Here is a 14,990-nt window from a genome sequence, read left to right as displayed (position 1 = left end):
CATCAAAATAAAGAAGCATGACGGATAAGCACCTGAAGACAAAAAATTTGCAGGGTTATGGGGAAAGGACAGGGGAGTGGGACTAGCTAAATTGCTCTTGCAGAAGAATCAGCACAGACTCGACAGGCCAAATGGCCTCCATCTGTGCAGTAGCCATTCTAAGATTCAGCTGATAGGAAAAGCCATCAGCTCATGGAAACTGCATTTTTGCTATGAACCAAAAAAGTTTTGGGATGAAAGACTGAACTGTAACCATGGGAAATGGAAAGGTTCACTGGTGCAATGGAGACTGATGGCAAGTTTTGGGACAGAGCAGAGCGAGCTTCACTCTATATCTGGCTGTACCATACCCAAGCTGAAAGCGTCCAATGTAGATATGAGGTACCCATAGTGGGAAAAGGCACCATTTCCAAGCACCAGTGCTGATATCTTGACCCACAGAAAAAAAGTGCACAATTTTTAAAAAATCATTGTCACATCACAAACCAAAATATAGATATGAACTCAAAGCCAATTTAAATAACATTTAGATTGTGTTTGAAAAATTAAAAGAAAGCTGAAGTCCCATTGTACCTCCCACACAAGATAGAGAATACCCTTCAGTCTATTTATTTGATCTCAACCTTCCAGCAAACAGACTTGACCCTCTGCTGATTTACAGAGCCTAGGGTCATTTCTTAGATAACTCCAAAACAAAAACAGAATTACCTGGAAAAACTCAGGAGGTCTGGCAGCATCGATGGAGAAGAAAAGAGTTGACGTTTCGAGTCCTCATGACCCTTCAACAGAACTAGGTGAATCCAAGGAAAGGGGTGAAATATAAGCTGTATAAGCTGGTTTAAGGTGGGTGGGGGGGGGGGAGAAAGAGTGGAGGGAGGTGGTGTGGTTGTAGGGACAAGCAAGCAGCGATAGGAGCAGATCATCAAAAGATGTCACAGACAAAAGAACACATAGGTGTTGAAGTTGGTGATATTATCTAAACGAATGTGCTAATTAAGAATAGATGGTAGGGTATAGCTCTAGTGGGGGTGGGGGGAGCATGAAAGATTTAAAAATATTTAAAAATAATGGAAATAGGTGGGAAAAAGAAAAATCTATATAATTTATTGGAAAAAACAAAAGGAAGGGGGAAGAAACAGAAAGGGGGTGGGGATGGAGGAGGGAGTTCAAGACCTAAAGTTGTTGAATTCAATATTCAGTCCGGAAGGCTGTAAAGTGAATTGAAACATTCTACTTAGTCCCATAGGAATCCACCATAAATAGATCCCCAGTTACTTAATTTTCTTTGCCTGTACTTTATAGAACCAAATAAGGCTGCATCGCCACAGAAGGCCTTTTGCTCCATTGTCTGTGTTGACTCTTTTTGCAACAGCAAATCAAAGCCAATCGACCTGTCCTGTGCCTGCTCAGCTTCAAATATTTATCCAGTTTTCTTATTGTAGTAGTTGCTACTCAAGAATTTCTGGTGTCCTTTTTAAAAGGCTTTCAAATTTTGCAAACTACAGGAGTCAACTGCAATAGCAAGAAATAAAATAGATAACTCTATTGCCCTGGCCTCAACCAAGATACTTAAATCAATTACCAGCTGTTCAGCTTGTTCTTGTGTTAAACTTCCATCTCCTAACTTTGAATTTTCGCCTTCTGCTCCTGCTGCCTTGGCATATCCAAGTAGTCTTTTAGGGGTTTTTGTACCAATTAAGTTTTCTGTTTGGCCATATAACTGCTTCAGAAGCAACCCGTTTCAGGCTGAAGATTGCTTGTAAATCTCCTCAGTTTCACTTTCCTGTTTTGTAACATTCCTTTTGTGTATCTATTAGCTTTCTTCGTATTATTTCAGTCCTAGATTGAGTCTTGTTATTTTTAAAACCTCCTTTGGCTAGAATAGCAGAGCTACTGACTAAAAACCATCCAAAATAAATAGTAAAAAATAATTTGTATCCAAAATGCAACAATTAGTGCTTTAAAGAACAGTTGCTGGGAAATTAACCAAAAAGATTTAGGACTATTAAGGTCAATGCAGTTGATTGCAACAATTTATTCCCCACTCCAAAAGCAAAAATGTTTTGCTATACCTCCTGCAGGTTCTGATCTTCTTGCCCCCAGGAGTTCAAGGTGTGTGCTCTTGAATCGCTTACAATGAAATTCACCTGAAAAAAAATCAAAACTAGAAATGAAAGAGCTCAACACAAACATCTGAAGTGAATGTTAAAAGTGCTTTAAAATGGGTAAACAAAATACACTTAAGTTCTGCACAGAACATTAACTGTTATGATCCAATCTATTTTGAATAAAATAATCACTAAATAACTGCAAGAACTGTCTGCAACAAGTTTCACCCAAACTAAGTGGGCAGATTTACAAGAGCTCTATTATTTTGCAGAATTAGAGATCACCACACTGCAACACAGATTACAATATCCCAATAATGAATGGGAAGCACATGTCCCATCATTAAATAAATGGCTGAATTCACATTTTGAAAATAAATCATTCTAATAACTGACAATTCTGTCAACCATCTTTTCTTTCTTGTGGGTAAATATTCCATGAAACAGGTATCCACCCTCAACAGGATATTCTTCTTAATGCCCCTTTTTTAGGGAAACATAAGTGAGAGGAAGAGATCATAACCCATCCCAAACTACATAGTCCTGATTTTTTATTTCTTGCTGTTGCAGTTGACTCCTGTAGCTTGCAAAATTTGAAAGCATTTGCGGGTATTAAGGTGCTTCTTTTTAAAAAGGACACCAGAAATTCTTGAGTAGCAACTACTACAGTAAGAAAACTGGATAAATATTTGAAGCTGAGCAGGCACAGGACAGGTCGATTGGCTTTGATTTGCTGTTGCAAAAAGAGTCAACACAGACAATGGAGCAAAAGGCCTTCTGTGGCGATGCAGCCTTATTTGGTTCTATAAAGTACAGGCAAAGAAAATTAAGTAACTGGGGATCTATTTATGGTGGATTCCTATGGGACTAAGTAGAATGTTTCAATTACAAAGAAAGAAATGTTATCAATACTTCAATTAGGGTCATGTTAAGGAAACTTTGGTGTAAAAAGAGCGGAATGAAGATGATCCTTGAAATTACAATGAGCAAGAATGACAAGCTCATAACATGCTAATTTAGGAGAAAACAAAACCAATTTAATGATAGAGGGATTTCAAATATTCGGAAGACCAAAGCCATTGTCTTCAATTCCGACCACAAACTCCATTCACTAGTCACTGACTCCATCCCTCTTCTTGGCAAATGTTTGTGGAGAGCCAGACAATTCATTTGACCCCTGAGATAAGCTTCCAACTACATACCTGTTCTATCACTAAAACCATCCCCTTCCACCTCCATAATGTTGCTCAGCTCCCCTCTTTCATCAGCTCATCTGCTGCCAAAACCATGCTTTTGTTACCTGTAGATCTGACTATTCTAACACAATCCTAGCTGGTCTCCCACTTTCCACTCTGATTAGCACAACCTCCTCCAAAACTCTGCTGCCTATATCCTCATTTGCACAAAGCCCTATTCGCCCATTCTTGCAGACATTGACTCCTGGTTAAAAAACATCTCAATTTTAAAATTCTCATCCTTGTTTTTAAATCCCTCTACGACCTCACGTCTCCTATCTCCATAAACACCACCAGCCTGACAACCCTCCAACATAACAACTCTCCTCCAATTCTGGCCTCTTGTGCACCCCTGATTTTAAATCAGTCAACTATTGAGGGCCAAGTTAATTGCTTAGGTCCCAGGCTCTGAAATTCCCTCCTTAAACCACTTCTCAATCCTCCCATAAGACATTCCTAAGTTAACTGCCTGAACATCTCTTTGCATGGCTGTGTGTGAAATTTTGTCTGACAATGCTCATGTAAAGTGTCTTGGCACAATTTGCTACCATCAATTAAAGATAAGGGGAGCAGAAGAAAAAGCTTGAAAGGCAGGGAGGAATGAATGTTTTAAAATAGGGCATATTGAACAACTCACAGCTGCTGAATAATGATGGAGAGGAGGGGTCGATAGAGATATGGATATTCACATCCAAATACAGGGATGATACAGAGACGGATAGGAATATCTGTCAGCAAGTAGTGGGGAAAAATGGGGATGACTTGATTATTTTTAAATGAGAGAGAATACTAAAAAATTAGTAGTTCTGTGATCTTTGAGATCAATTAGATTAGGAAGCAATGAATGGTCATTTTCACCCAATTACAGATCTCAATACAAAAGGACTTTTGCATGCCTTCCAAATGTTGGTGGACAGTTTAACCATAAATATAAGATACACCATCAGAGGCATCATAAAGCTTTCCTTTGATAGTAACATGGACTAACAAAAGAAACAATTAGCAGCAATTTGCGTTTTAAACCAAGTATGAAGAGCATACAGTGAGAGACAACAGCTGCACTCTCAAAGCCATTACAGATACAATCATAAACCCATGCTAATAACCAGTTTATCCACTCCTGTTTTTGTGGGCAATTAACTGTCCTTGATTGTTCAAATTTTGAGTAAACTGTATTTAGTATCTGTAACAGATGTTATAGGTGAACAGTTGGAATCGTGGTTATGTTACAAGGGCCAGTAATCCTCAAATGTGGTCGAGTGAGCCACTCAGTTGCAACGTGTTATCCAGCCGTTAAAGGCAGTGGCTCACCACTCACAGACTGGGCAATGAATGTCTGCCTCACCGGTAACGTCCACCTCAAACCAATAAGTTAGAAAAAAGTGGCTGCTCTGTTGGAATTTTCATTGCATCTATACTTGTTGAGTACAAATCTAACCATTTTGCTACAACCAATACCCCAAATCTGATATCGACTCAGCTTTCTGCTACATGAACATAATGATTAGTTGATCGCCCTGGCATTGCCCGCAGGAAAATAAAGCATTTATCCTTCAGTTTTTAGTGGAGAATAGATTGAAGATGGCACCAATACATGGTATGTTGTGCAATGATTCGTCCAGCCATCCTGCTTCTCCAGAGGACCAAATGGTCATCGGGTATGAAAATACGACAGAAATAAACCTTTCACAATACAACTAAACCTTTATCTGTATGCATGAATCTCCCCTTTCCCTTCTGGAAGGCTTGGGAAGAATAACATTCACACATTTTTTAAACATTTGATTTTGAAGCTGTTTTACAATGCTTTCCAAAGCAACATTAAGAATGACTTCCAGTGGTGGATGCAAGTAGTAGTCAGTGAGTTCACTAGAAAGCACTAGAGTACTCTCAGCTCAAAATTCACTTTCTTTTATGAAACAGAAAAAACAAATGAAGCAAAATGTAAATCCACAATGAAAATTCTATTGTCTTCAAGCAACATTTGTTCTGTAATTACAGTCACCTGCCATTTGCAAAAAGATATATGAGTGGTGATATGGGACATGGGCGGGGAAGCAACACGGGCAACATTGCATTAGTCTCCAGTTACAGTCCTCCACATACCCCCCAATAATCAGTTCCACTGTCTTCAACAGAACTGAATGTCCATTGTATTGCATTACAGGCGGTTAATGCAATTCTACCCATGTCCAATTGCACCCTGAATAGTACTTCCTTTAGGAGAACGCCTGATTTTAAATTACAAACAAAATATTAGACTCTCCTTCTAGGTCTAGAGCATTGTTTTTCCATTGTTAGTTCATCTATTTCAATTCTAGCACACAGCAGAAAAAGAGCATCTCAAAGGACATTTATTTCTACTTACCCTGGTTGCACCCATTAATTGCTTTGGAGCAACTGTTAGCAGTCTTTGGTCACCAGATGTTGACGTCATGCTGCTTAATGTTGCTGGCTGAGATACACAGGGAAATTAAATAGAACAACATGTTTTATACATGGTTTACAATATATTTTCAAAATGGAACGTCAACACTCCAGGAACCATACATTGCCCAGTGCATATTTCAGTATCGTACAATCATATAGAGCACAGAAGACTGCCATTCAGCCCATCATGCTCTTTGAAAGACCTAACCAATTAGTCCCACTCCACTGCTCTTTCCCCTTACTTCTGCTTTGTGTTTCCCTTCTAGTATTTATTGAATTCTCTTTTGAAAGGTACTACTGAGTCTGCTTCCATGATCTTTTCAGACAGTGCAGCCCAGATTTTCATAACACACTGTGTTAAAAGAATCTCAATCTTCCCCCAGTCCTTTTGCCAATGACCGTGAAACTGCATTTGCTGGTTGCCAGCTCATCTACCTGCAGAAACACTTTCTTTCCCATTTACTCCATCAATACCCACCACAATAATGAGCGCCTCGAAGAATTAGCCCTAACCCTTTTCTGCTCAAAGGAAATCAACCCCAGCTTCTTTAGTTCTCTTCACATAACAATTACAACCAGAGCCAAAACGTCTGTAATTTCATTTAAGTCGGCCTCCCATCAGAGCCAGTATTCTGAGCCCCCAAACTGGACTTAAGCAGAGAATTCAAATTTGGTACAGAAATGACACCATATGGTTTTGTGCAAAGCAACACGTGAGCAATACAATATAGGATGATTTGCATCGCATAATGACCCTGTCTTTGTAAAAACATGCATCTTAAACTTATCAAGAGCATTGCCACCAAGGAGGAAATATATTTAACCTGTTTTAGGAAGGTTCACAAAACTTTTATTGATTAGCAAGAAGAATATCTTTTTAGTAGGTAAATAACTGGCCTTAACTGTACTGAAGTCAAAAAGTAGTAAACCATTATACATCATCTACTTCAACTAGGAAGTAACTATTACTAAGTACTGAGTGCTGCTAACTACCTCTCTTCAGTATTAATTGTTATGAAGCTCTTAATCTACCTTCCAGTTCCCATTTTTCAAATAACTCATTCATAAGTAAGGACGATTGAAGTTAAGAGGAGCTTCTATATTTTATAAGGTATTAGTACCAAGTTGCTGAGGGTGGTTATAGTATGGTGATTAATTCAGGGTAATCTGGCACACCAGATATTTTTCCACAGTCAATGAGGATTCAGCGCAAGCCCCTTGCTACCAGAGGAGATTATTTAGATCCTGCCAGGAGCTGACTCTTTACCCCACACAGAGCTCACTGTTTTCACCCAATCTCGAGCTTAGCCAATACTCACTGTTCTGATACAGAAGTCCTCAGCCCATAAACCCTGTTCACTGATCGGAGCTCAGCATATTGCCCCTCCTTGCCCCAATGCTCACTGTCCAATGCCCCCAAGACCTGTGTCAACTCTGATAACAAAGTTGCAAACCCTTCTCTGCACATACTCTGGGGCTGAGCCACCACCATCCCCCCCACTCATCTCACTCTCTGGGCAGCACGCCCACTCACCTCCAAAATCCTTCTCTCTGCGGACAAACTCTCCCCTCACCCCCTCTCTCCCTGGGGACAAACCCTTCCCCTCCCTCTTGGGACAGCCTCCTTCCCTCCGCACCAGGGACCGCTTCACCTCCACCCTGCACCCCCACCCTCTGGGGACAAACCTCTCTCCACCCCTCTTCCCTTCCCCTTCCCCTTCTGGGGGCAAACCTCTCCCCCCCCCACACTTTCTGGGGATAAACCTCCCCCCCCTTCCCCTTTCTGGGGACAAACCTCCCCACCCCGCCCCCCTTCCCCCTTTCTGGGGACAAACCTCCCCACACCCCCCCCCTTCCCCCTTTCTGGGGACAAACCTTCCCCCCCCTTCCCCCTTTCTGGGGACAAACCTCCCCCCCCCGCCTTTCTGGGGACAAACCTTACCCCCCCCTTCCCCCTTTCTGGGGACAAACCTTCCCCCCCCCTTCCCCCTTTCTGGGGACAAACCTTCCCCCCCCCTTCCCCCTTTCTGGGGACAAACCTTCCCCCCCTTCCCCTTTCTGGGGACAAACCTTCCCCCCCCCCCTTCCCCCTTTCTGGGGACAAACCTTCCCCCCCCCTTCCCCCTTTCTGGGGACAAACCTTCCCCCCCCCTTCCCCCTTTCTGGGGACAAACCTTCCCCCCCCCTTCCCCCTTTCTGGGGACAAACCTTCCCCCCCCCCTTCCCCCTTTCTGGGGACAAACCTTCCCCCCTCCTTCCCCCTTTCTGGGGACAAACCTTCCCCCCCCCCCCTTCCCCCTTTCTGGGGACAAACCTTCCCCCCCCCTTCCCCCTTTCTGGGGACAAACCTTCCCACCCCCTTCCCCCTTTCTGGGGACAAACCTCCCCCCCCCCCTTCCCCCTTTCTGGGGACAAACCTCCCCCCCTTCCCCCTTTCTGGGGACAAACCCCTCTCTCCCCCCCCCCCCCCTTTCTGGGGACAAACCCCTCTCTCTCCCCCCCCCCTTCCCCCTTCTGGGGACAAACCCCTCTCTCTCCCCCCCCCCTTCCCCCTTCTGGGGACAAACCCCTCTCTCTCCCCCCCCCCTTCCCCCTTCTGGGGACAAACCCCTCTCTCCCCCCCCCTTTCTGGGGACAAACCTCTCTCTCCCCCCCCCCCCTTTCTGGGGACAAACCCCTCTCTCTCCCCCCCCCCCTTTCTGGGGACAAACCCCTCTCTCCCCCCCCCCTTTCTGGGGACAAACCCCTCTCTCACCCCCCCCCCCCTTTCTGGGGACAAACCCCTCTCTCCCCCCCCCCCCTTTCTGGGGACAAACCCCTCTCTCCCCCCCCCCCTTTCTGGGGACAAACCCCTCTCTCACCCCCCCCCCCCCCCTTTCTGGGGACAAACCCCTCTCTCTCCCCCCCCCCCCCCCCCACCCTTTCTGGGGACAAACCCCTCTCTCTCCCCCCCCCCCCCCCCCCCTTTCTGGGGACAAACCCCTCTCTCTCCCCCCCCCCCCCCCCCCCCCCCCCTTTCTGGGGACAAACCCCTCTCTCTCCCCCCCCCCCCCCCCCTTTCTGGGGACAACCCTCTTCTCTTCATCCCTCTGGGCACAAGCTCCCTAACTCTCCCCTCTCGCTCTCCTGCGGCCCTGGCCCTGGCCCGGGCTCCAGCCTCTCACCAGTTTCCGAGCCGGGAAGATGTCATACATGATGCGGCAATACTCCATGGCCGACTCCACGGCGCAGGTCCACAGCGATTTGGAGATGGGAGCGAGCGGGATGATGCCCGGGGCCCGGTTCTTGGTGAACATGTCGAACTCCACTGTCTGCCTGCAGGACTCGGCCATGTAGGGGCAGTGATCCACCACAAACACCGTCTTGTGCGCCTCAGAGAACAGCTTCATCCTGAACGGCGGTCCAATGGCGTCCGGGGCACCAGGCCGGGCCGGGCGGCACTGTCAAACCAAAACCACACAACCTTACAAACAACAGCCGACCGCGCCGAGCCGGTGAAACAATAAAATGAACCCTCGCCAGAGGGGCGGTGCTCCCTCAGCTCCCACCCGAGCCGCAGTGGTCACCAGGGCAACGGACAATCCCCAACAACCACCACCCCCCCACCCCGCCACACCCTGCAGAATCACGTGAGCAACCGATCAGCGTTACGTCACTGCGTCGGCACGCGCTATCTTGCACGATGTGCGAAGTAAAATATTCTGAAGAGCTAACGGAGAAGGTTGATGAGGTGTACATGGACTTCCAAAAGTCCAAGTTTGGTACAGTGCTATACAACAGACTTGTGAGCAAAGGTAGAGCTCATGGAATAAAAGCGACAGCCACAATGTGGATACGAAATTGGCTGAGTGACCGGAAACAGAGTAATATTTAGTGGATGTTTTTCAGACTGGAGGAAGGTTTGTAGTGGAGTTCCCCAGGGATCAGTTTTGAGACCCTTGCTTTTCCTGATATATATGAATAGCCTAGACCTTGGTGTATAGGGCATAATTTCAAAGTTTGCGGATGATATGAAACTTGGAAGGATTGTGAACCCTGAGGAAGTGAGTGTACACCTTCAAAATGACAGACAAGTTGGTGGAATGGGTGGACAGGCAGCAGATGAAGTTCAATACAGAGAAGTGTGAGGTGGTTAATTTTGGAAGAAAAATCATGGAGAGACAATATGAAATAAAGGGTACAACTCTAAAATTGATGGCAGAGCAGAGGGACCTGGGTGTATATGTGTATAGGTCATTTAAGGTGGCAGGACAGGTTGGAAGAGCAGTTAATAAAGTATATAGTATACTGGGTTTTATTGATAGGGACATAGAGTATAAGAGGATGGCGATTATGTTGAACTTGTTCGGCCTCAGCTAGACTATACTGTCCAGTTCTAGGTGCCGCACATTAGGAAGGATGTGAAGGCATTGGAGAGAGTGCAGAAAAGATTCATGAGAATGATCCCAGGGATGAGGAGCTTCAATTAAGAAGATAGATTGGAGAAGTTAGGAGTGTTTATCTTAGAGAAAAGAAGCCGGTGGAATTGAAATTCAATGAATAACTTTGGAATTGAAAACTAGTATCAGTAATAGTGACCGTGATAATGATCATTGATTGTTGTAAAAACCTATCTGGTTCACTAATGTCCCTTTAACGAGGGAAATCTTCCATCCTTACCTGGTCTGGCCTACATGTGACTGCAGACCCACAGCAATGTGGTTGACTCTTAACTGCTGTCCAGGGCAATTAGCGATGGGCAATAAATTCTGGCCTTGCCAGTGACCCCTACATCCCATAAATTAATTTAAAAAGGCATTAGAGAGGATGCAGAAAAAAATTACAAGAATGGTTCCAGGGATGAGGGAATTCAGTTATATAGATAGATTGGAGAAGTTGGGGCTGTTCTCCTTAGAGAAGATTCAGAGAAGGTTTGATAGAGCTATTCAAAATCATGAGGGATTTAGACAGAGTAGATAGGGAGAAAATGCTCCCACTTGTGCAAGGATCAAGAATAAGGGCACAGATTTAAAGTAATTAGTAAGAGAAGCAAAAGTATTATGAAGAGAAACATTTTTATGCAGCGAGCGGTTAGGGTTTGGAATGCACTGCCTGAGTGTGGCGGAGGCAGGTTCAATTGAAGCATTCAAAAGGGAATTAGACTATTATCTGAAAAGGAAGAATGTGCAGAGTTACGGGCAAAAGGCAGGGAATGGCACTAGGTGAGTTGCTCATTTGGAGAGCTAGTGCAGACGTGATGGGCCAAATGGCCTCCTTCTGTGCTGCAACAATTCTGTGATTGCATTTTCACAAAATCAAACTCTGCAATGGGGGGGGGGGGGGGGGAACACCTTGCACCAAGTAAAATGCAACCTATGCAATGGGATGAAGCATCTTGCACATTGCACCGAGTGAAATGCAACCACTACAGTGGGGGAAAGCAATTGGCTTTTGTTTAGTTACCCCAGCTGTCAACCTTTACATTCAACTGGAAAGTCAAGACTCAATCATTTTGCAAAATAAAAAGTATGGGCATTGAACTCTGCTTTCCTCATATTTTGGCCTCTTCCAAATTCCCAATTTTCCTTTACTCTATTATTGGTGGCCCTGCCTTCAGCTCCTGAAGATCCAAGTTCTAGAATTCTCTTCCTAAATTTTCCACCTCTCTCCTCCTTCACCCTGCTCCTTAAAGCCTACTTCTTTGTTCAAGCTTTTGGCCTCCTATCCTAATAGCTCCATACACGGGTCAGTAAAAACTTTGTCTAATAACGCTCCTGTGTAATGTCTTGGGATGTGATACTATATAAATGCAAGTTGTTGCTGTTCAAACAAGGCTTTTCCCAGTGATCAAGAGGACTAGAAATGAGGGGGTGTTTGGAGCTAAGATTAAATGTAAAAGATTTAGGGCAGAAAGCTGGAGGAACATTTATTCTCACAGAGTTGAGACTATGGCATGCATTCTCTGGGAGTTATTGTGTTGGTTGCAGAACCATTAGGAAGAGCAATATTCTGTAGCAGAGTAGACTAGGAGTCACGGGGTACAAAATGTTCTGGCTGTGTATTCCCCATACTTTCCAGACCAGGTTTGCCCTGCTTTTTACTTTTTGGCCAATGTTAATGCATAGAAGCCAGTAGATGTAAGTCCTGTCTGGGGTGACGTCCAGGAATTTTGGTTGGGGTCATGTGTAAGTTGACTTCTGCAGAGGACATGTTGAGTTCATTCCCAGTGGTGGTGTTTTTCAAATGTAATATTGACTTAACTGTCTTCACTGAGTTGAGACGGAGGCAGCAGATCTGGAATTCACAACTGGACGCGACAGAATTGCAGAACTTCGATCTCATTCATTGATTATGGGATCATTTACCTTTGTCTATAGCAGGGCTTTGATGAGACCACATCTTGAAAACAATGTGCAGTTTTGGTCTTTTTTTTTACTGTTTTCAGTATTTTTCATTATCTATTTGGAAGGGGTACAGTGAACATTCTCTAAATTGGTCCTTGAGATGGGAGAGTTCTCTTGTGAAGAGAAGCTGAGTAAATTGGGCCTATATTTTCTGGAGTTCGAAGAATGAGAGGTGAACTCATTGAAGCATACAAGATTCTGAAGGGGTTTGAAAGGATAGGTGCTGAAAGATTGTTTGTACTGCTTGGGGAATCTAAAACAGGGGGCACAGACTCAGCATAAGGGGCCAATCATTTAGGACTGAGATGAGGAGAAATTACTTCACTGAAAGGGTTGTGAATCTTTGAAATTCCCTACCTCAGAGGGTTGTGGATGCTCCATCGTTGACCATATTTAAGGCTGGGATAGACAGACTTTTGGTGTCTCGGGGAATTAAGGGATATGGGGAGCAGGCAAGAAAATGGAGTTGAAGCCCAAGATCAGCCTTGGTGAGGCCACAGCTGGAGTACTGTGTGCAGTTCTGGTCGCCACATTATAGGAAGGATGTGATTGCACTGGAGGGGGTGCAGAGGGGATTCACCAGATCTTGCCTGGGATGAAACATTTAAGTTATGAAGAGAGTTTGGATAGACTTGGGTTCTTTTCATTGGAGCAGAGAAGACTGAGGGGCGACCTGATCGAGATGTACAAGATTATAAGGGGCATGGACAGGGTGGAAAGGGAGCAACTGTTCCTCTTAGTTGAAGGGTCAGTCACAAGGGGACATAAGTGAGGAGCAGGAGGTTTAGGGGGGATGTGAGGAAAAACTTTTTTACCCAGAGGGTGGTGACGGTCTGGAATGCACTGCATGGGAGGGTGGTGGAGGGTGGCTTGCCTCACATCCTTTAAAAAGTACCTGGATGAGCACTTGGCACGTCATAACGTTCAAGGCTGTGGGCCAACTGCTGGTAAATGGGACTAGGTAGGTAGGTCAGGTGTGTCTCACGTGTCGGTGCAGACTTAATGGGCCAAAGGGCCTCTTCTGCACTGAGATTCTGTGATCAGCCAAGGTCATATTGAATGGCAAAGCAGGCTCGACAGGCCATGTGGTCCTTTGTGTTAATGCTGCTTCCATTATTTAACATGCTTGTAATCCTGTGTTCTAGCTTCACCAAGTTGGCATCTCATTTTTAGTTACGCCTGGTGCTTCTCCTGGCATGCTCTTGTACACGTGATCACCTGACATCTTGTCATATGATTTCATTTACCTTAAGACAAAAAATTGAGTCCCTTGTGGTTGAGTGTTTTTGCTTGGCTTGTGTGAATGACGAATCATGGAAGCCAAGGGTGGGCAAAGATGGAAAAAGGAAGGTGAGGGGCCAGATTCACAGATTGGAAACTAAAGGCAGGAGAGAAAAAAAATAAAAAGACTTGTGTGTGAATAGCACCTTTCTTGACCACGGGATGTCCCAAAGCATTTTAGAGATGAAATACTTTTGAAAGGTAGTCACTGCTGTAGTGTAAGATTTACACAGCAAGGACCCCAAAACAGCAACATGATCATGACTAGATAACTTGCTTTTAATGATGTTGATCGAGGGATAAATATTGGCCAGAGCACTGGGCAGAACTCCCCTGAACTTCTTCCAATAGTACCATGAGATCTTTTACATCCATTCATTGGACAGACAGCAACAACTTTTATTTATATAGCACCTTTAGCATAATAAAGTGTCCCAGGTATTTCACAGGAGCATTATAAAACGAAGTAAGACACTGAGTCACATAAGGAGACATTAGGGCTGGTGATCAAAAGCTCGGTCAAGGAGGTAAATTTTAAGGGGTGTCCCAAAGGAGGAAAGTGAGGTGAAGGGTGGGTATTCCAGGGCTTGGGACCTGGGCAACTAAATGCAAGGCCACCAAATCTTGGTTTTGGGTGACCTCAAGTTTACAGAGGGTAGCATGTGGGGGACCAGCCAGAAATGCATTGAAATGGTCAAGTCTAGAGGTAACAGAAGAATACATGAGGGTCTCAGCAACAGGTGAGCTGAGACAGGGGTGAAGTCGGGTGATGTTATGGACTTGGAAATGGGTGATCTTAGTGTAAACATGAGGTCAGAAGCTCATCTCAGATGTGACACCAAGGTTGTGAGCAGACTGGCTTAATCTCAGACTGTTGCCAGGGACAGGGACAGAGTTAGTAACCAGGGAACAGAGTTTGGAGTGGGGACCGAAAACAATGGCTTCAGTCTTCCCAATATTTAATTAGAGGAAGTTTCTGTTCATCCAGTGCTGGGTGTTGGATTTAGTCATTTAAAATTTAGTAGCAGTGGAGGAGTCAAGAGGTGATAATGAGGTAGAGCTGGGTATTATCAGCTTATATGTAAAAACTAATGCTGCCTTTGGATGATGATGCCAAGGGACAGTGTGTAGATCAGAAATAGGAGGGGACTAAGGATAGATCCTTGGGGAACACCAGAGGTAACGTTGCGAGAGTCGGAAGAGAAGTCATTGCTAGTTAGACTCAGGTGACAATTTACATCCCATCAGAAAGACAGCACCACTGTGTGGTTGCATGTGCTCAAGTCTGGTTTGGGGCTTGAACCCACAACTTTCTGACTCAGAGGTAAGAGTGCTGTTACTGAACCAAATCTGACATCCAGAGGGGACAAGACTAATAGCAAAAAAATTACACTGCTGGAGAGACAGCCTTTGCTGTAACAAACCTTTCTCTAGTGGCGAGCAGACAGGAGAACAATACCTGCCTGAACAATTCCCCAGCTTGGTGATGTTGTGTATAAAACAAAAACAGAATTACCTGAAAAAACTCAGCAGGTCTGGCAGCATCGGCGGAG

The 14,990-nt window shown here is 44.6% G+C and overlaps 1 protein-coding gene across 3 annotated transcripts in view; it reads right to left on the bottom strand.

Annotated features, from left to right (window-relative positions):
* Positions 1–9,364, bottom strand: part of ints13 (integrator complex subunit 13) — a 77,980-nt gene extending 68,616 nt beyond the window's left edge. Inside the window, exons 1-3 of one of the 3 annotated variants that reach the window (XR_005944914.1) lie at positions 8,938–9,364; positions 5,712–5,798; positions 2,073–2,147 (exon numbers count right to left, since the gene is read on the bottom strand). Coding sequence is in view for 2 of the 3 variants with exons in the window: in XM_041203376.1 (XP_041059310.1) it covers positions 2,073–2,147; positions 5,712–5,798; positions 8,938–9,162 (387 nt within the window). In the remaining variant the exon portion in view is untranslated. The remainder of the gene's footprint in view (positions 1–2,072; positions 2,148–5,711; positions 5,799–8,937) is intronic. The other 2 variants (XM_041203376.1, XM_041203375.1) reach the window with 2 other exon arrangements.
* Positions 9,365–14,990: the final 5,626 nt, after the last annotated feature.

Source organism: Carcharodon carcharias, chromosome 13, assembly GCF_017639515.1.
Source record: "Carcharodon carcharias isolate sCarCar2 chromosome 13, sCarCar2.pri, whole genome shotgun sequence".
NCBI classification, from domain to species: Eukaryota; Metazoa; Chordata; class Chondrichthyes; order Lamniformes; family Lamnidae; genus Carcharodon; species Carcharodon carcharias.
This window is presented reverse-complemented; position numbering and strand designations above follow the sequence as displayed.